Below are 22,499 nucleotides of genomic sequence, written 5' to 3' on the forward strand. Positions count from 1 at the left end.
TTGTGTTAAGACAGATCCTTTAGGAACCAAAACTCGGTTCATTGTACAAAGATTTGTCAAGCATGTGTCATGAATAAGATTGCGGTGTGATTGGGTATTTAAAACTATTTCTGAAATTAGCAGTTTCAAACTCCTTAAGGCTGGGCGTCATGGCATTTGCCTGTATTCCTAGCACTTGGGAGGTGGCAACAGGAAAATCGGGAGCTCAAGGTCAGCTTCAGCTGCGTAGGGAATTAGAGGCTAGCCCAGGCTATATGAAATTTGGTCTCAAGAAACAAAGGTAATGGAAGACATTGAGTTAATTTACTAGCTGTTCTATAGGGACACGTTTCAGAACTGGTTTTCTATAGCTCTAAAATGGATTGGTGATAGTCCCTAGCTTTAAGCATGTTCTAAGGATTGAACCATGTGGTACACATAGATTTATGCTTGTGTGCAGCACACTTGTGCACGTTTTGATAACTTTAGTCCAGTTGGTGTGGGTTAATATGATACAACTAATATGTAACAATTTGCTTTAGTTTTATATCTATTAAACCACAGGTACTTAATAGACCCTTAGGTAGGTAAGGGTTTTAACTCACAGAAGGTAGATTGCAATTAAAATTAATTATGTAAATATTTATTTCATCCTTTTTCAGGCTATTGCCATTGTCCTGGGATTCATGATTATTGTAGCTTTTGCTTTAATCATTTTTTTTGCTGTGAAAACCCGAAGAAAGATGGACCGGTATGATAAGTCCAATATTTTGTGGGATAAGGAACATATTTATGATGAGCAGTCCCCCAATGTTGAAGAGTGGGTAAGTGTAAAAAAAACTTTCGATCTTTTATTAACCCCTCGGTTTCTGGAACTACATTTTGGGTATTTTGTTAAACTTTGTGCTCAGAATTATATCTTTGTATACTGAATAAGTTTGACTTATATTCAGAATTTTTAAAAGGTGGGATAAGTAGAAATTGTTTTATTTTATTTTTTAATTATTTTTTTAAACTTTAAAACAATTTTTTTATTATTTTATTTTATGTGTATGCATGTATTGCCTGCATGTAGGTAAGTGCACCTGTGTCTTGCAATGCCTGTAGAGGTCAGAAGAGGCTGTTGGATCCCCTGGGACTGGAGTTACAGACACCTGTTAACTGCCATGTGGGTGCTAGAAATCAAACCTGGGTCCTCTTCAAGAGCAGTCAGTGTTCTTAACTGCTGAGCCATCTCTCCAGACCCCTTGATGCCATGTGGGTGCTGGGATTTGAACCCGGGTCTTCTGCAAGAACAACCAGTGTTCTTAACTGCTGAGCCATCTCTCCAGCCCCGGAAATTGTTTTATTAGATAGAGGATAACAATCATTTCTGTTTTCAGGAGCAGATCTAGACTCTGGAAAGAAATGGCTTTTAAAAGTCACACGAAGAGCTCCGCCTTTACAGAATAGAGAGAGGCCCTTCTTCCTATCCCCTTTGGTTTCTCTGCCTTTTATTTTGAAGAAAACACTATTGCCTGGGAGGCAGGCAGCTCTGAATTCCAGGACAGTCTGGTCTACCTTGCAAATTCCAGGCTAGCCAAAGCTATAGCATAAGACCCTATCTCAAAAAGCCAACCAATCAGCTGAGTGTGATGGTGCACACTTTTAATCCCAGGGCTTATGAGGTAGAGGCAGACAGAACTCTATTAGCTTGAGGCCAAGCCTGATCTACAGAAGGAATTCCAGGCTAGCTGGGGCAACAGGGACACCCTGTCTCACAAAACAAAAACAAATGACAACAACCCCTCCCCAAGAAACCCCTAAATAAACAAAGCCAAAAAACACCCCCAAAACCAAATCTCCAAACAAAAACCCAAAAACCTTCAGAAGTGTTACTAAACTGCCTTTGGAGATGATTGGAATGCAACTTTGTTTCTGTCTGGATGCTGTGAGCAGCTACAGAAACTGTAATTATAGGTGTCTTTGACCAAAATGATTTATTTTTTCTTCTTTCTCTGCTCCCCTCCTCCTTTTTTTTTCCTCCAGTACTGAGGATTGAACCCGGAACCTTGTGCATGCTAGGCAAGCTCTCTACCATTGAGCTATATCCCCAGATTTTTGTACTTTCTTTTTTCTTATTCTGTGTATGTATGCTGCGTGTGATGTGTTTGTGTATGTGTGTGTGTTTCTATTTGTGAGTCTCATCATGTGCACCTGCCACTGGGTGTGTGGAGGTCAGAGGACAATCCCAGGTGTCAGTCCTCACTTTCCACCTTGTGTGAGTCTCATCACCTTTGCATTTGCCAGGGCTGCTGCCCTTGAGCTTCTTGGAATTCTCTGTCTCCCATCTTTTTTTTTGGTCTTTTTGAGACAGGGTCTTCCTGTAGCCCCAGCTGTCCTGGAACTCACTATGAAGACCAGGCTGGCCTTGAACTCACAGAGATCTGCCTGCCTCTGTCACCTGAGTGCTGGGGCTGAAGGCGTGCGCCACCATGCCTGTCTCTGTCTCCCATCTTACGCTAGGAGAACTGAGATTACAAACTCTCTACTGTATCTGGCTTTTACTTGAGTTCTGGGGATCTGAACCCATGTTCTTACATTTGCACGATCAGTGCTTTACCTACTATGCCACCCCCTGGCCATCTGTATTTTCTGTTTTTGAGATCGGCTCTTGTTAAGTTGCCCAGACTGGATTTGAATCCACTTTGTAATCCAGGCAGGCCACAAACTTTTGATCCTCCTGCCTTAGCCTCTCAAGTAGCTTGGATTCCAGGCCAATGCCACTAGACGTGGCTCTGGCCAGGTTGATTTCTTGCCATCAAGGTCAACTGAGAACACTGGACCCTGGTTGACTCCAGGGTAGAGTTGTGACCACTGGCAGTGGGGATGTAAGAGGGCTTTAAGGCAGCTGCTGATCGTTGCTGACTTGAAGTTCCCTTTAGTGCTAGAATTCTAAATGTCTTGAGTTTTCAGGAAATGTAGAAACTTAGATGAAATTATTTCTAGTTCCTTAAGGAGCAAACAAAGCATGTTAGGAAAGTCTCAAAGGGTGTGGTGTGTGTTTGCTTCTGAGGTGATGAGTGCTGTGCCCTGTCTTCTGCTTGAAGCCAGTTCCCCTGTGAGGTCTGAAGCTGGGAGGGAGTATTTTCTTTCGACCTTTAGCTCCAGGCAAGGCCACCTGTAGATGGAATAGGACAGTCCATTGTGATCTATGACATAAACGTTTTGATGAGAGTTTCTGGGTGTGTCCGTTTTCACTGGCTGTTGGATTTGTTTACTTAAGGTTTCGAGAGGCTTTTAAAAAAAATAAATAAACCAGCTCAAGGTAGACCAGCACCGGTAATGTTTGAGTCCCAGTGAACTTTAGCCTCTCACCCGGTTTACTGTCCAGAAGGCTTAATCAGTTATAAATATTTTTGATAATTTTGCAAAAGATAATCATAGTAACTCAAGGGAGTGGTGATAGTGAAGTTTCAAAGACAGTCCTTTAAAAAGCATCGCTTTTGGCCTGGGGCAGGGGCAGAGCTCATTGGTCCATTGCTTGCTTAGCATGTCAAGGCCCTGGGTTTAATCCCTAGCACTAGAAAAAGTTCCACATATACACAGAAAAAGGTATTGTATTTATATATTATACCTCTTAGTAGATGCCTTGGATGGTTTTAGCCACAGGTGCTTTGTTTTTCTCTTCTTCCCTGCCCTACCCAAACTCATGTCGCTGAACTCATTGCATATTCTGTGTCTCCCACGGCTGATTTCAACACCAGGCGCAGCCTGTTGCTACTGGCTGCTCTTCTGTGGCGTTTTCTGGTGGCTTTCACTCTGGCTGTGGACTGCCGCTCTGCAGATGGGCTGCTGCTGTGCAAATGCGTCCCTGCATCCAACTTGAGGCAGGGAGTTTTCTTCCTTTTGGTGATTAGAAACCGATATCATCAAAATAATCTAGAATTAACTACTTATGCAGCACGAGGATTAAAATTTTACTTCATGAGTTAAATTCCCAGTACTGGGGGAAAAATGGAATCCCAGTAATTGCAGAATGCTAAGACAAGAGACCTCCCAAATATTAATAATGGTTGCACACTTCTGTGTCCACTCAACATAATGTATGTGAGATTCATTGGATTCAGTTGGATTAGTGCAGATAGCACCATACTTTATTTGTGTAGTACGTGTTTGGTGGGATGAGAAATCTTTCTTCCTTAATGCTTTTAAGAATCCTTTGGCCAGAATTAACACAAAAAGTATGTAGGAAAGCCATTCCTTGCCATCCTGGGTTCTTACGTGCCCATTTCTGCTGTCTTTCCCTACACTTTCCCATTTCTTCAGGTCCTCTTAGTTCCTTGTGTTCCCTTAGTTTGTTATGGTCTCCTTTAATTTTATTTTTTATTCTCATCTATTTACTTATTTATATATTATTTATTCATGTACACACACCATGGCATGTGTGAGGGTGAGAAGACAACTTTCGGGAGTTGGTTCTCTCCTTCCATTGTGTGGGTTTCAAGGATTGAACTAAGGTTGTCAGCCTTCCTGGCAAGTTTCCTTACTTGCTGAGCTATCTTGCTAGCCCTATTTTAATTTTTAGGATTTATTTTATTATTTTATTTTTTGTGTACGAGTGTATACCCTGAATGTATGCAAGTGCGCACCCATGTTATGCAATGCCTGCGGAAGTCAGAAGACAGTGGAAGATCCCCTGAAACTGGAATTTTGGATGATTGTAAGCCACTCTGTGGGTGCTGGGACCTGAACCTGGGTCCTCTGCAAGAGCAGCCATCTCTCCAGCTGAGCCATCTCTCCAGCCCCTAAGTTGTCTTGTTTTTGAAAGCTCTGCAGGATCCACTAACACTAAGTGATTTACATGTGAAATGATTTACTTCCTGGTCTGGATATTAGCAATCTAGTAAGTAAAAGTTAAGTTTCATTTAAAAAACATTCTGTGATTAAGCATGTTTGCTGTGTATGTTGTTATCACTTTGTGGTAACAAGCTTAGTTCTTTCATTTTTGTATTGCTCAGTCTCTTCTTTCTGAGCTTTCTCATGTCATGAACACTAGCATTACATGCTGCATTTTTTTCCAGATTTCGTCGTCTTTCCCCTGTGTCTGCAGTGTGGTTCTTTTCAAGCCGTTTCATCGATGTATGATTACAGTGTTCTCATATTTTACCCTTAGATTTTCAGGTTTATTTCTTTATGGCTTTTGTTTTGCTTTGCTGTTCTTGGGGAGTCTCACCTCCTTGATGCTTCACTGGCACTTTTTTGAGGTTCTTCAATATTTTGATGTTTTTTGGTTTTGCCTTGCTGTGTATTGTGGGGATGGAACCCAGGTGCTTGTACATGCTGCACAAACATTCTACACTGAACTGATCTTCAGCCTGTGAAGCTAATTTTGATTATGACATGAAATAAGTTCGAACTTAAATTTCCCCCCACAATACCACGTAGACTGAAATTTTACCTCCTAAAATTTCACATTTTTGATGAAGATTGAATATTTTGTTTAGTCTTTCTTTTATGAACACATTTTGACCCACCCTTCCTTCCTTCCTTCCTTCCTTCCTTCCTTCCTTCCTTCCTTCCTTCCTTCCTTCCTTCCTTCCTTCCTTCCTTTCTTTCTTTCTTTTTCTTTTGTTTCCTTTGTCCTTTTGAGACAGGGTCTCCCTATAGCCCCAGCTGTCCTGGAACTCACTATGTAGACCAGGTTGGCCTTGAACTCACAGAGATCCGCCTGTCTCAGCCTCCCGAGTGCTGGGATTAAAGGCGTGCGCCACCATGCTCAGCAACGAATCATTTTCTTATATAAAGTAAATAAAGTCTTAGAGAATGGAGAAAATTGATGTTGAGGTTGTGTTTTCTTCCCCACAGACAGTGTTTTCATTCGTAGACAGTAGCTTGGGTATATGAGTAAGCTAAGCTAGGATGGGAACGCTGAATATTTTTTGCTCTCTGGGAAACCTTACTCATTTACTTGGGTTTGTTTTGTGTTGTTTCCAACTGGAATTTTAGGCACACAGAACTAGATTAATCCAGTTCTTGGTTCATGAGGTTGTTTTTAAAATCGTTATGTGTATAAATGTTTTGCCTGAATGTTTGTAACTGCACCCATGTCCTGCAGTGCCTGCAGAGGACGGAAGAGGGTGTCGGATCCCCTGTAACTGGAGTTAGGAATGGTTGTTAGCTGCCATGTGGGTGCTGGGAATCGAATCCGGGTCCTCTGCAAGAGTAGCCATTGCTCTTAACCACTGATCCATCTCTCCAGCCCCAAGGGTGTTATCTTCCCTACATGTACAGCATTCTTGCTACATTTATTTATTTGCTTCATAATGAACACTTAGGGACACCATCCCAGCCAAGTGTTACAATACTAACACCAAACTCATTACCCCATATATATTTTATTTTTTCATCTTCTTGCTTATACCTGTCCTTAAAGAGACCTGTTTTGAATTTTGAGTTCATCATTATTATTATCATGATTACCATATATATTTATGCCTCCTTGGTATGTTCTTTCCTTTTAGGTGTTTTTTACATTCATAGAAAATGTTGGACGCAGTGGTACAGTGCTTGTCTTGCATGTCTACAAGGCTCTGGGTTCAGTCCCATGTATGTGTGTGTTTGTGTGTGTGTGTGTGTGTGCGTGCGCGCTGTCTCATCGTGTGCCTTTTAAATTCAGTATTAGGTTAACGAGGTTCATCCATGTTTTGAATTTGATTAGAGACTGTTGTCTGATCCCTGTGTTACAGCATTTCATGACAGTTTATCTAGTTTCCTGTCCATGAGCTTCTTTATTATTAAGGACAGCATTGCTGAGAAGGGGCTCTAGCTCAGTGGTAAAATGTATGCCTAGCATGCGAGGCAGAGGCAGGTGGATATCTCTCCGAGTTTGAGGCTAGCCTGGTCTTCATAGTGAGTTCCAGGTCAGTTGGGGCTACAGGGAGACCCTATCTCAAAACGACCAAAAAGAAAAGAAAACCAACGAGCTGGGCATGGTGGGGCAAGCCTTTAATCTCAGCCTGGAGTCAGAGGAGGTGGATTTCTGTCAAATCAGGGCCATCCTGGTCCACAGTGAGTGCCAGACCAGCTGGGGCTATAGGGTGAGTGACCCTGTCTCAAAAAGACCAAAAAAAAAAACAACAAATAAAGAAGAAAACCAAAGAAATCCCAGTGGCATTGCTGTAAACCAGTTTGAGTCACCTACACTTGTGCAGATTTCTCTGTACTTAAGTGTGACTCCTGGGGTGAAGAGTTTGATAATGTATGTCTATAAAAGAATGCCAAATTGTTTTCCAAGGTGTGGGCCATTTATTATCTCAGCAACTCTTGATATTGTTAGACTTTAAAATGTTTGCCCATCAAACAGGTAGAAGTGTATCGTTGTATTTCTTGGTATGTTTCTTTTCTTTGGCCTAGTATGTTTTCTTTTTCATAACTGTTGAAGTGGCAAAACTCAAGCAATATCTCTGATGCCTTGATTCTTTCTTTTTTTCCTTGTTTTCTTTTTGTTGTTGTTATTTGAGACAGGGTCTCATTTTGTAGCCCTGGCTGGTCTGGAACTCACTATGTAGAGCAGGCTAGTTTTGAACTCAGAGAGATCTGCCTGCCTCTACTTTGTGCTGGGATCAAAGGCATATATCACCATGCCTGGCCTGATACCTCGAGTCTCATAAGAGTTTTTCTGTCTTTTTTTTTTTTTCCTTTTTGAGGCAGGGTCTCCCCCTTAGCCCCAGCTAGCCTGGAACTCATATGTAGACGAGTCTGTTTTCCATCTCACAGAGATCCACCTGCCTCTGCCTCCTGGGTGCTGGGATTAAAAGCATGTGCCACCACGCCTGCTTTTTCATAAGAGTTTTGATGGGGGTAAAGGCCAAATTTTATGAATCATACTTATGAGGTGGTCAAACCCTCTGCATGAAGATAGTGTGTGTGTACAAGTGATTAACAATTACAGATACGACAAGCCAAAGTGCCTTCCTCCCTTCAGTTATAAAGACATTTTCCTTGTCGTCTGTTGTCTTGACTGTATGACAGAGGTGCGTCTCAGCGCTGAGGATCAACTAATGTACTAAGAGTAGAAACCATGGGGCTGGAGAGATGGCTCAGTGGTTAAAAGCTCTGGCTGCTCTTGCAGAGGACCCGGGTTTGAATCCCAGCACCCATATGGCAACTAACAGCTGTCCATAACTCCAGTTCCAGGGGATCTGACTCCCTCTTCTCACCTCTGTGGGCATTGCATGATGTGGGTGCATGTACACACATGCAAGCAATACACTCATACACATAAAAAGTAATAAAAAGGAGAGTAGAAACCATAAGGAGGGTGCTAGGTGCAGTTACTACCTATAGTCCAAGCTCTTCTGGAGGTAGAGGCAGGAGGAAGACTTAAATCTAGGAGTTGAGGTCAGGCTGGGCAGCATAGTGAGGCCCATTTCAAAAACGAAGGAAAAAAAAGTAGAAACCCTCAAATGTTCTTGCATCCTGGGTTTCTTTACAATTGCTAGAAGTTGTTTTACTTCACATAGGCACCACGGGCCAGGAGAACTGGCTCTGATGGGTTTGCACATCACTGTAGGCAGACCATACCCTTAATTGTGGGTTTCAGTTCTTAGATAAGTAGCCTAATGGGAGTCTTAGTGCTCCCCATTTCTTCTACCCTGGATATGTAATGTTGGCTTTTCTGCTTCTCATGGAAGCAGGATATTGGGGTGTTAGAGCACCAGGACTTGAATTCTGGCTCCACTCCTTTAGTGTGACTTTAGGCAAATGAATTTTGATATTTTTTAACCAGCATGTAAATGAGGTTTGGTTGGAAAGTGTGCCTGGTTATATAGGTAGTAGCTCACATTCTAGTACACATTCGCAAGCAGATTAATACCCTTGCACTTCAATTTCCGTGTTTGCAGAATCAGGCAGTATAATTTTGTCTGCCTCTAAAGATTGGTGTGAGATGCTTCTGAGTCAAAGTATAATTGTCTACTTTTTGGGCTTTGGGCAGGAAAATAACTGACTAGACAGAGAAGAATTTTGATGTCCTAGTTACAGGTGACAGAAGCAACTTGAATTTGCTCAGGCAAAGAGGAGTTTATTTAAAAGCCTCTGGTGCTAATACATGAAAACTTAGAAAGAGTTGAAACAACTTAGCTTCAGAGGTCAGTGAGGCTGGGTCTCAGTCAGAGGTTGTTAGGGTGTGCTCTCACCTTACTCTTTCTGTCTGGGTAGGCTTCACTTTCTCTTGGAAACAAAGGCAGAGGGTAACCACCTGGAGTTCTTGAGCTTTTCTTTCAGTTTTATTTATTTTTTGAGACAAGGTTTCTTGTAGTCCAGATAGCTGATGATGACCTTGAACTTCTGACCCTCCTGCCTTCAACTTCTCAAGTGCTGGGATTTATAGGCATGAGCCACCATGTCCGGCTTGAGTTTTTCTTTTTTGTTGTTGTTCCCAGATTTATTGAAAATATTAAAGAATAGCAGAAAAGGTCCAAACAGCTCCACATGGTGTTTTGAAATTCATCCCAGCTGCAGGCTCAGTGACCTGCAGGTTGGAGAGACTGCCAAAGTCCAGAAGCACCATCATTTCCTAGTGTCAGGATTTGCCTCAGTGGGCTCCGGATCCAGGGCTGAGACCTCAGGAACATAATTATCTCCTTTCTCTCTTCTCCTCCTGCAACTTGATGGAGATCCCTCTCATGTGACCTCTCTGGCTCTGCTTCATCAGATGGCGTGCCATAGCCTGCTATCTTGTGGAGCTTCTTGCTGGGGATAATGGCGATCTCCTCACACATGCACTTGTTGGTGTGGCAGTTGTTCCCCAGGTGTGTGTAGTATTTCTCAAAGATGACCCGGCTTCGTTCTTCACAATTTTGGTACAAACGTGGCCCATGTTGGCGGGTCCTGATAAAAGAGCGAGTTTTGCATATTAGTGCTTTCTGAAACTTGCTGGGAAGGGACTGTGGCTGAGTTAACTTGACCATTCTTGGCACTATCACATGGTAATGGCATATGTGTGGAATGAGGCAAATGTTTCTAGAAAAAAGGTGGTGTGTAGACAATGTGTACTACAACTATACTGCATGAATTAAATGTAATTTTCTCTTTGTTTTTGATGTCTGGAATCAGTGGACCAGATTTAAATTCAGAGTGTGATTTGAATAGCTTATAGTGAGTTTCTGAGTTGTTTTGTTTCTGTGTCTGTTGGCTTTTCCTATTGAGGGGGCCATGCTGCTCTGATCCTTTTCTGCTTGTCAGAACTGGATTTCTTTTTAAATTTATTTTTTTTTTATTTTATGTGTATGAGTGTATTGCTTGCACGTGTGTAAGTGCACCTGTGTCTGCAGTGCCGTGGAGGACAGAAGAGGGTCGGATCCCCCAGAACTGGAGTTATGGGTTAGCCACCATATGGGTGCTAGGATTAGAACCCTGATCTTCTGCAAGAATACCCAGTGCTCTTAACCACTGAGCCATCTCTCCAGCCCCCAAGGAACTTGGTTTCTTACAAGAGCAGGTGACCATGCCCTGAGGAATTGAGACTGACAGAGGTGGGACTTTTCAGCTGTGGGTACCAGAGCTGAGTTGGGAGGGCCTTGGGAGGGCCTAGAACTTGAGCCCACAAAGACAAGTCATTCCTCCTAATCTTTCTGTTCAAATTTCTTCACCAAATCTGTAGTTATAACTATGGAAACATGCATGTTCAATTTCTCTAGAGTGATTATACCTCTATAGTAAATATTAAGAGTTGATTTGGTAAATGTACATATAAGATCAGTTTTTATTGACGTAGTATTCTGGTGAAATAGTAACTACACAGAGCACCAGTTTCAGGTGCTCCTGATGTAGTTTTGGTAAACTTAAGGAATCTGAGATGAGTGTGGAGTGGTTGTGTCCTTTCTGAACTCAATGAAGGAAGCTAAAAATTGGTGAGGCAGACACAGTGATAGGATAATGGCTTGTGGTGGTGACAGATGGGTTCAACTCTGCTTACTCAGGCTCTTTCTGGTATCGGATGTCAAAATCCTGGTATACGATAGTTTTTAATGCTCTTTGGCTTCTGATGGTTTTAACTTTGTCCCAAAGCAGTTTTATATGTTAATTTAATAGGTTAGTTTTCTGTAAGCAGGGAAGATAAAAGCTTGATCCACAATCAGGCTGATGTAACAGCTAAAGAAAGGGCTTAGGTCAGGGCCAACACAGTGTATTTACACCCAATGAGTTTTTAAAACAGACTTATTGAAGTGTAATTGATGTACTATAAACTGTAGATATGCACAGATGCTCCTTGGCTTAATATGGGGTTATACCCTGATAAAACCATCATAAACTGAAATCCTCATAAGTAAGAAATGTATTGAATACACCTACACCCAATATATTTCAGTTGGAAGGGTAATTGTTAGCATCTTCAGTGATGAGTTTGATAAGGGAGCTTGGTAAGAAAGAGTATCCAAGATGTAAGTACATACATGTAACATTAATTACAGTGTGACTTGCCCTTACCCACTCTGCTACAAGCTTACAGTGAAAACAAGTATTTTCCCCAAGGGTATAACAGGCAGGCTTCACAGCATGCAGATATGCATGGGTGGGGGTGCAGATGTGCATGAGCCAGGCCGCAGTGACAAGGACCATTGGTCACCAGCATTAGATAACTGATGAAACTTGAATACCTTTCTTATTCCCCTCCTTAGTTCAGGCATTCTTGCCTATACTATCCCCATAGTATACTAGAGTGTCACTGTGGGAAAGATGACATGGTTGTCTTTGGTCTGGGGAAAACAATGTAACAGAAGCAGCTGTCGCACCTGTGACTTTATACCAGGCCCTGACTGTTCCAGCCTGTTTAGAGAGGTCTTAGGAGGAAGTAGAGTTTGAGTCAGAGCAGTCTTTGTGGCTCTCTGAAAGCTGGAATTCCTAGATTTCTAGTACTAAGAGTTAATGTTTCTAAACCCAACCATGTGTACAGGTGTAATGATTTGAATCAGGTACGGTTGTCTGCATTCTGTGCCGCTCTGGGGGCTGCTCTGCCTTTGTTGACACCTGAATCCCCTGGAGGGCTTGTTAGAGCAGCCTGCCCGGGCCCTACCCTCTGGTTTCTGATTTAGTGGGTCTGGGTGGAGCCTGAGCAGATGGTGTGGATGTGCTAGTCTGGGGTGCATGCTTTGAGAACCTGTTACATTGCTGACCCTGTTAGCTTTTGAGTTAATGTAGGCAGGCCTTTCTACACATGGCATTATTCTGGGAAACTGAAGGGCATTTGAAAAAGCAGCTGATGGCTGGCCCAGGGGCAGCTTTCCAGCTCTCCTGTAGCATGAAGTAGCTGTGTATGAGCCTTCAGCAGGATTTCTGTTTCTACAGCTGGAAACTATGAATAAGATAACTGCTAATGTTCACTCAGTGATAGAAGGTTTCTCCACCTCACCTGCTCCCAGACCTCTCGCATCCCACTGACTTAGAATTCATCTTTGCTGGGATATAGATACTTCCTTTGGGTAGTGTGCAGCTGGTCTGGGGGCAAAAACCTCAGTGCCATGGAGCAACCTAAATCAAATCAGGTGTTCAGACTTGTTCTATGACCTTCATTTGTGGCATCGGTCCCTGTGGGAACATTCATTTTCAAATGTCCCAAACTGGAAAAAGAGGGAGAGAACTTTCCAGAGGCAATTTTGAGCTTTTGTTGGGGGCCAGCTTCTGCAGGTGTAAAAATACCAGGAAACAGGAAAAACAAGTTGGACCACTTGTTGAGAGCTTGTGCTAGGATAGTAGCTCATGAAAGGTGGGTTGGGTAGGTTGTAAAACTGGAGATGGTAACTTGCAGATTAGCCTTCTCCTCCCTCATGCGGAGGTATTTCTCTACTTGCCAAACAGGAAAAGCCCTTCTGAAGGTGAAATTTTTACCTCTGACCCAAACAGGGGCACTGGTGACTAAATTTTGTCAGAAGCTGTTCTTATAAAGTTAGGCAAATAGAAGTTTGGGGGTCATATCTCAGTAGCTTAAGGACAGGGGCACTGGTGACTAAATTTTGTGTCAGAAGCTGTTCTTATAAAGTTAGGCAAATAGAAGTTTGGGGGTCATATCTCAGTAGCTTAAGGCAGTGGGGATGATTTCCTTTGTTGGGTGGCTCAAACTGAGTTTGAATTCTAGAGGTCAATTTGCAGAAGGAACAGGGCTCTGAAACTAGCTGGACCAGGGCTCAGATTCCCCACCTACCACTTCACCTTCTGTGTGATTTTGAGCAAGTTAATTTAACCATTCCAATTAAATTTCCTCAGAAAACACTGATAATTCTATCTACCTGGGTGGTGGTGGCAACAAATAAATGAGGTCCGACTGCCTGGCACATGATAGACGTTCAGATGAACTTCCCTTTCCTTCTTAGAGGTAGACTGGCTGGATGCAGGTCTAGCCTGACTGTCCACTTGTGAGCTTAAAATGCAGGACATCATTGCTTACTTCACATGACAGGAAGTTGATTTTCGTGAGGAAGTGTTTTCCCCAAATTTTGACCTTTTTTTATTCCCTCTGACTTCAGGGGGTTAGGGTAGAGAAGATGGATGGGGCCCACCCGACTCTAGCTCCATCTGGCTCCCAGTGGAAGGTAGAGAAGGACAGGGAACAGGGGAGCGCTCCTGAGCTGCGCAGAAGCCTAGACCTGTCCTTATTTTCATTCCGGGATCCCACAGGACTTTAGAATGTTCTCATTAATTCTCCTGGAGGGGCAAGGAGGTGGTCAAATGTCATCATTGAGGGTTTATTCATAGGTGACATAACTGGCATCCTTCTAAAGAGTATAATTAAATTTTGAATAAAAATTTGTCCTCATCATAATCCCTGTGTGGATCTTTTGAAATACTTCATTGCATTTTGACATTTCAGAAACAGCTCTTTTTTTGACTGGAGTATGAGTCTTAGTAAATCCTGTGTATCCCCTGAAATTAATCAGCCTGTTCCTTAAGCATGTCTGTGTGAGTGGTGGCTCTTTTTGAATTTAATCTTAAGAGTGAGTCTAAGGCATTCTTTGGTTGACTGGACTCTACTGGAATAGAGACGTGGTCAGCCAGAGGCTTACCCAAGGCTGCTCGAGAGTGACAAGTCCAGATTTGGCCCTGGGAATGACTGACTGTCAAGCTTTTCTTTCTCCAAGACAAGTCTTACTTTGTGTTTTCACTTTACTTTCTCTTGCTTCTAATTTGCAGTGAGGAAACTTCTTTTATAACCAGCTCTAGGCTTCCTTTTAAAAAATTTACTATATTTATTTGAGTATGTGCAGGTGTGTATATGTACTTGTGTCATGGAGCATATGTAGAACTCAGAAGACAGCTTGTGGGAGTTGGGTCTCTCCTTCCACCCTGTGGGTCCCTGGATTGAAATCAGGTTGTCAGGCTTGGTGGCAAGTGCCTTTTATCCACTGAGCCCACTTATTAATCAATCAATTAATTAATTAATTAATTTATTTATTATTTGTCTTTTTGAGACAGGGCCTCCCTGTAGCCCCAGATGTCCTGGCACTCACTATGTAGACCAGGCTGGTCTTGAACTCACAGAGATCCGCCTGCCTCTGCCTCTGCTGGGATTAAAGGCGTGTGCCACCACACCCGGCTTCCACTGAGCCCTTTTGCAGGCCATGCTCTGGGTTTCTGATTTGTGCCAGGCACTAGGCTGGGCTTTGGAGACCCAAAGAGCAAACAAAATTGGAGGCTGCCTATGTTATTCTTTTTATTACATCTTGGTCCTTGGGAAAGTTAGCCAACCCTCTGAGCCACAGCTTCCTCATTTCTGAGAGGAGTAATACTGTAAGGTTGAGCATTGTAAGCAGTTGAGGTGGAGGCTTGTGAACAATCTGTTGTCTCCAGAAGTTAGGTAAGTGAGTGAGCCAGTACTCTGAGTAAGCAATGGCTTGGCAGTGAGTAGGTTCTCTCTGGTTGGAAGTTTGTAGGCACAGATGTGGGGAGATAGGACAGGTTGGTACCTCACCCAGAAGGGACTTAAGTGAAAGGCCTCTAGGAGGTGGCAGTACCTGAACCAAGATTTGGAGGCTAAAGAGGGATAAGCATCCCAGGCTGGAGAAGTGCAAAATAGGCTTTTAAGAAAAGGAAGGCTTGGGGCTGGAGAGATGGCTCAGTGGTTAAGAACACTGGTTGTTCTTGCAGAAGACCGGGGATTCACATGGCAGCTAACAACTGTCTGTAACTCCAGTTCCAGGGGATCTGACAGCTTCTTCTGTCCTCCAGTGGCATTGCACGACACAGGTGCACTTACCTACACACAAGCAATACACGCATACACATAAAATAAAAATAATAAATAATATGTGTTTAAAAAAAAAAAAAAGGAAGCCTTTTTAAGCTCTGATGAGGTCTCCAGAACTAGAGCCGGCCTTTGAGTTGGCAAACGCATTTGCCTGAAAGGGTGTTGTGTTCTCTTGTAAGGAATTCAGGGGGAGCCAAGAATGGTTCCCACCCTAGCCCCCTGTGGTGGAATCTAAGTATACTCCCTGGAAACCCACCTGCTGCTTTGGCAGCAGCTCTGAATTCCACTTCCACAGGGAAATGATCCCATTCCTTTCTACTCTTGAATATGAAACAATCAGGAAAATCTCTGTGTACTCCAGGAGCAGAGATGTTTGCCTTTCTTTAATGCTATGAAAATTGAAGAACTTAATATATAAGGTATATTACAAGGAAATACACTATATAGACACTGATCATAATTGCAAGGGTGTATAATAGCACAGTAATTCAATTATAACTGCTGTTACCTGAAAATTCTGTGAAAAAAAATGTTCAATTGGATCTAAAGAATTTACTTGTATCCATTATATTGAGTTTTTACTGTGTTCAGAAGGGTTGTGCTAGGTGAGATTCCTCATCATGCCCTTCACACATTTAGGGCCTTTTTTTTTTTTTCTTCTTTTATTTTGGTCTTTTTGAGGCAGGGTTTTCCTATAGCCCCAGCTGTCCTGGAACTCATTATGTAGGCCAGGCTGGCCTTGAACTCACAGAGATCCACCTGCCTCTGCCTGGGATTAAAGGTCTGTGCCATCATGCCTGGCCATTATTTTAAAAAACTAACTGCAAAGATTTTTCTTTTTAAGGTAAAAGTTTAAAGAGTGTTCCCTGTTACATGAAATCAAACAGTGGTGGAAATCTGTGTTTTTAAAATTTAAATACGTTTTCTCTCGAAGTTAGTAACTCTTCCACATTATTAACAAAGTATAATCTCTAAGGAATATTACTTTTTCTCTTTTGTGTTACTCAGTACTGAACCAAAGCACTATGCTAGGTGGTGCTCTACCACTGAGCTATACCCCCAGCCCAAATACTACTTCTGTAGGACAAATTCACTTACATGTAAGCATGAAAGTGAAAAGGGAAAGCAGTGATTCTGTGATACACTGTGTAGGCTGTGAACAATAAAGCCCTTGAGAGTACAGTTAGGGAAGATAGCAGATGTTTTATTAAAGAGCAATAGCAGCAGGCAGCTGGAAATGGAGAGAGGGCTCAGTGGTTAAGAACTCTGGCTGCTGCTCTTGCAGAGGGCTTGCAGTGGGTTCTTAGTACCCACTTGGCAGATAACAACCATCTATAACTCCAGATCCAGGGGATGAGATGCCCACTTCTGACCTCTGCAGGCAAAACACACGTACACATAAAATTAAAGAATTAAAAAACTGAAAATGTAAAAAGCCATAGTAGAACAAATTGAGTTCCTTAATCTTTTTCTTCCTTTCCTTTTTAAAATTTGTTCTTTGACAATTTCATGTATGTCTATAATGCTTCCTGATTGTTCTCTCCCCCCACCTTTTATCTCCCACCCATCTCTATCACCCTATCACCCCCCCCCCCCCGAAACAGTCCCTTTCTGACCATTGGTTTTGTTTTGTTAGCCATTTATTATAACGTGGGCCATCTGTGTGACTGTTGGTTTGGACATAGCCACTGGAGCCTGGTGAGGTCAGCAATGGGGAGACAACTGAAGGCACTGACTGCTCTTCTCACTGAATCTATCAGTAGCAAATAGTTCATCAGGGAGTGATAGGGCTCCCTGAACACCTCCTCCATCCATGCCTGATTGTTGACTGGCCCATTCTTCTGCAGATCCCATGTAGGCATCTGCAGCTGCTGTGAGTTCATGAGTGCAGGGACTTGCCCCAAAGCTGGCTTTTTGCAGTCCTTCTCCCTCTCTTCCAGTTCTTACATTCTTCCTCCCTTCTTCCACTGTGATCCCTGAGCCTCAGAGGGGATGGTAGAAACGTCTGTTGTGGGGCTGAGCACTCATCTGTCACTTAGTCTCAGTACCTTGTGCAGCCAGTCTGCATTGACTGCTTTTCACTGGAGAGGGGCAGGCTTTGGTTAAGACTGAGACTAGCACTTGTCTCTTGCAGTGGGTGTGGGAGTCCTGGGCCTGCCTCTCTCTGCCCCCTCTTTCCCGCCCTCCTTCCTTTCTCTCTCCTCCCTTCCTCTGTACACCCCCCCCCCCCCGTTGCAATAACTTTCCTAGGCTGGCCTTGCCCTTGTTCTGTAGCTCAGATCTTGAACTTACACGCCTGCCTCAACCTCCCAAGTTTAGCTGGGATTTCAGGCATGTTCCAACACATCTGGAACTTTCTCTTGTGGTCTTAACTAAATTTCCTGTATAGGGATGAACGGATTAAGAAGAACCAGAGTCATTTGTCCTAGATCATGGTTGTCTATATGTCGTGCCCAGAGAGCAGCACCAACATTACCTGAGGTCTTCTTAGAAATGAACGTTCCCTTCAGCCCTGACCCAGGCTGAAAATGAATTGGTTGTGTGGGAAAATGAGAAGCAGTTTTCCTACTTACTGATATATTATTAAACTAGCAATAGCAGTGTTTATAAATATATTCATTTGACTCTTACCACTAGCAATAAAAAGGTAATCATTAGAAATTAATATAATTTATTGAGCTAAATAACTTTTAGCTATTTTTAAAAACATTTTATTTTTATTTTAAATATATTTTATTTTATTTATTATTTTTATTTTATGTGTATGAGTGTATTGCCTGCATGTATGTGAGTGCACCTTAAGGATGGTTTGTAGCCACCTGTGGGTGCTGGGAATCGAACCTGGGTCTTCTGCAAGAGCAGTCAGTGCTCTTAACCACTGAGCCATCTCTCCAGCCCTCTTATTATTTTTTTATTTTTATTTTATGTGTATGCATGGATTGCCTGCGTGTAGGTAAGCGCACCCGTGTCGTGCAATGCCGGCGGAAGACAGAAGAGGCTGTCAGATCCTTTGGAACTAGAGTTACAGACAGTTGTTAGCTGCCATGTGGGTGCTGGGATTTGAACCCGGGTCTTCTGTAAGAATAGTCAGTGTTCTTAACTTCTAAGCCATCTTTCCAGGCCCAACTATTAGATATTTTATATGTGATAACTGTCTCTTGTTTCTTTACCCTTTTTTCTTTTTCTTCGGTCTTTTTAAGACAGGGTCTCCCTGTAGCTCCAGCTGCCTGGAACTCACTCTGTAGACCAGGCTGGCCTTGAACTCACAGAGGATCTGCCTGCCTCTGCCTCCCTGAGTGCTGGGATCAAAGGTGTGCACCACCATGCCTGGCTTTTCTTTACCCCTTTCAATTATGGGTAAATAATGACCATGTCTCTTGGGGCTGTTGTTTTAGGTTAAAAATGTGTCTGCAGGCACACCAGACATGCCTCCACCCCCATCCGACTATGTGGAGGGTGTTGACAATGCCTTGGCTTACTCCTCTAATGGCAAAGTGAATGGCAAGCGTTCATATCCAGAATCTTCCTATAAGTCAACACCACTGTAAGTAGCACCTTAACTCAATAAAATTTGGTCTAAATATGAATATTGGCCTATTATTTTATGTTGTTTTTTATACTCGATGTTAGCCAAAAGTCTGAGAACCCATTTTGTCATTTTCCTTTTTTTTTAATACTTTATTATTTTCATGTGTATACGTGTATTGCCTGCATGTAGATAAGTGCACCTATGTCGTGCAATGCCTGCAGAGGACAGAAGAGGCTCTCATCCCCTGGAACTGGAGTTATGGAAAGTTGTTAGCTGCCATGTGGGTGCTGGGATTCAAACCCGGGTCCTCTGCAAGAACAACCAGTGTTCTTAACTGCTGAGCCATCTCTCCAGCCCTGTCATTTTCCTTTTTACTCACAAAAGCTGACAGCACCCTTTCTTTCCTAGTACAACCATCTTTGTTTTGTTGATTGAGGCCTAAGTGCTCTGAAGCAGGACAAAGAGTATGGATCTTTTTTCCTTTCTAAAATGAATCTGTCTTTTTCACATGCAGATATTTTTTCTTTATTTTATGTGTACGCATGTATTGCATGCCTGTATGCAAGTGCACCTGTGTAGTGCAGTGTCTGAGGAGGATAGAAGAGGGTGTCAGATCCCCAGGAACTGGAGTTGCAGATGGTTGTTAGCCACCATGTGGGTACTGGGATTTAAACCTGGATCTTCTGCAAGAGCAGCCAGTGTTCTTAACTCTTGAGCCATCTCTCCAGTACTGCTGATTTTTTTTTTTTTTTTTTTTTAAGAATTTATTTTATAGCCAGGTGTGGTGGTGCATGCCTTTAGTCCCAACACTTAGGGAGGCAGAGGCAGGTGGATCTCTGTGAGTTCAAGGTCAGCTTGGTCTACATAGTGAGCTCCAGGCCGGGCCAGCTGGGGCTACAGGGAGTCCCTGTCTCAAAAAGACAAAAAAGATAAAAAGAATTTATTTTATTTATTAGGCTGGGCATGGTGGTACATACCTTTAGTCCCAGCACTTAGGAGGCAGAGGCAGGCCTGTGAGTTCAAGGTCAGCTTGGTCTACATAGTGCGTTCCAGGCCAACTGGGGCTACAGGGACCCTGTCTCAAAAAGCCAAAAAAAAAAAAAAAATTTTATTTTATTTATCATTATTTTATGTGTATAAGTGTATTGCCTGCATGTATGTAAGTGCACCCATGTCATGCAGTGCCTGTAGAGGTCAGAAGAGGGCAGCAGATACCCTGGAACTGGAGTTACTGACAGTTGTTAGCTGCCATGTGGTGCTGGGACATGAACCTGAGTCTTTGGCAAGAACAGACTGAGCTTTCTCCAGTCCTGGCCATGATGGATTCTTATCCCTCTGAATAAACTCTTCTATAAGTTGCCTTGGTCATAGTATTTTATCACAGCAACACAAAAGTAATTAATACACCTTAGAACTGTATCCAAACCATAGCATCCAGTAGGGTATCTTACTTACAGTGTTAGGCCCTCCATGTTACTGGAGGATGTGAAACCTTGCAGTTTATGTGTGCTGTTTCCTCATCACACCCACATAACCCCATCCTGAGGAAACTAATATTTTAATTTATATCACCATCTATCAGTTTAATCTTTAAAAATAAATTTATTTTATTTTTACTTGTGTGTCTGGGTTTATCCACATGAGTGCAGGTGCCAGTAGAGGGCAGAAGAAGGCACTATGTTCCCTGGAACTGGAGTTATAAGTGGTTATATGATGCCTGAGGTGGATATTGGGATCCAAACTCTGGTCTTCTGGAAGAGCAGCAGCAAGGGTTCTTAACCGTTAGCCATCCTTCAGCCCTGAATGTTGTTTCTTTTCCTTCACTGATAGTGTGTCATCGGAAAAGGAGTCTTGTGCATTTGTTTTCAATTCTGTAATTATCTTGACCACCCTTCATTTGTATAACACTAAGCCAAGTGCTCTTGGGAATACAACTCCATGTTTTCCCAGAGCTTGTAAAACAAAAGTAGGTGAAAATTATGGAAATTATGCAGGCTAATTACACTAAGGCCACAACAGGAGCAGCAAAGGCAGATGAAGGGGGTGTCCCAGAATGAAGGATGAAGTCCAAACCTACAAAAGGACCCTCTAGAAGAGATGAAGTGGGGTTGACAGCACCTACTTGTGAGTGAAGAGGGGCTGGCTACCTCTCCTGGGTTGTACGCATTTTAACATAATAGATCTTGTCTCTTTGACATTTTAGTTGTTAGCCTTAGCCTTTAACAGCTGTGCCATCTCTCCAGATCTAAAACCTGTCTCTTAAAGCAGGTTTCAAGGTTATTGAAACTATACATATCTATCTCATAATTCTTACTACATGAGTACTTCTCTTGCTAAGAATTTTGTTTTAAGCTTTCATACTAGATCAAGGATGTTATTGTGTAGTATTTTAGAGGGTGTAGGAAAAGGAAGGGTAGAAAACTTCTAAGATAAAGCTTTGTAATGACAGTGTTGCATTTCATTTGACTTTTGGGTTCCTTTCTGTTTCCTAGCTCTCAAACACACTATACTCAAAATTTTTTATTTTAAGCCTGGCATGGTGGCACATACCCTGTAATCCTAGCCCTTGGGAAGTAGTGGCAAAGAGGATCAGGAGTTCAGGGTTATCCTCAGCTACGTAGTGAATTTGAAGTTAGGGCTCCATGAGACCTTGTCCCCAAAACAACAATAACAAGAAGAAACAACTTCCAGACAAATAATCAAAAAGAGGTTTTGTTCTTCGCCCTCAAAGCAAGACAGGCACATAATAGCTAGCAGTTTTGTTGGCAGCATGTCTAAGAAATTGTTAATCATTGACTCCCATGGAGAAGGTTACATTTTTCCCTAGACTAAAAGTATTGCATTAACATAATACACCAAGTACATTATCTGAATAAATGTAGAAAGAAGAGGTAAATAGGCCACCCCCCTTCCCCAAAGCTTTAGGGGCTACAACTGTGGTTAGAATACTTTAAGACTGACAACAGTGAGAACCAAATGACTGTAGATCATTTAGAAGACAGTAAACCTGGTAGATAAAACTCAGCTTCTCGCTTCTGTAAGTTGGAAGCACTAAGGAGGGAAAAAAAAAGCTCCAGACATTTTTAATAGTTGGTTTGAATAGCAAAACTGATACTTAGAAAGTCTCAGCCCTTTCTTTGTTCACTTCTGTTCTTGCCCTTTACAGAGGAAAGTAAAACTGCATGTCCTAGCCCTTTGTATTTTATTGCTGTTAGACTTTGTTTTCATGCTTGTGACAGGAACATTATATATGCAATTTAAAATCTGACACAACCTGAAATAATTACATTAGCAATACAGTGTTAGAGTAAACCTCCTGTTGATTCTACATGGCTTTATGAGTAACACAGAAAAATTTAAAGAATACTTTAATAAACTCCTTCCTTTGGAAGGGCAGGGGTTTAGACAGGGTCTCTCTTTGTAGCTGTCCCAGTCTGACCTCAAAGATCCTCCTGCTTCAGCCTCTTGAGTGCTGGGATTTCAGGCACATGCCACCACATCCCTTTTAAAAGTGCCTGACTTTTAAAAGAACTCTTTAATTCATTATCATATAAAGCTTTTTATTTTTTTTTAAGTTTAGATTTTTTTTTAGTTTTTCAAATTTTTATCTTGAAAGAAGAATCTATATAAGCATAAAGTAAATATTACAGAGAGCTTATCTCAGAGTTGGATAAGCTGCATCCTCTTCCCCACACAGCATTCCATGGAACTGGAAGAACCTGTAGAAAAGAATCGTGATCATTATTTTCCTGACAGGCTTTTGTAGAG

The 22,499-nt window shown here is 42.3% G+C and overlaps 1 protein-coding gene and 1 pseudogene across 2 annotated transcripts in view; one reads left to right on the forward strand and one right to left on the reverse strand.

Annotated features, from left to right (window-relative positions):
• Ocln (occludin) overlaps window positions 1–22,499 on the forward strand; it is a 63,145-nt gene that overhangs the window by 22,327 nt on the left and 18,319 nt on the right. For both annotated transcript variants that reach the window (XM_008838853.3, XM_017799579.2), the window contains 2 exons: window positions 642–803; window positions 18,598–18,746. In XM_008838853.3, coding sequence (XP_008837075.1) covers window positions 642–803; window positions 18,598–18,746 — 311 coding nt within the window. The remainder of the gene's footprint in view (window positions 1–641; window positions 804–18,597; window positions 18,747–22,499) is intronic.
• Window positions 9,419–9,841, reverse strand: LOC103738732 (annotated as a pseudogene).

The sequence above is a fragment of the Nannospalax galili genome, unplaced genomic scaffold, assembly GCF_000622305.1.
Source record: "Nannospalax galili isolate Female #2095 unplaced genomic scaffold, S.galili_v1.0 scaffold518, whole genome shotgun sequence".
In the NCBI taxonomy this organism is placed as follows: Eukaryota; Metazoa; Chordata; class Mammalia; order Rodentia; family Spalacidae; genus Nannospalax; species Nannospalax galili.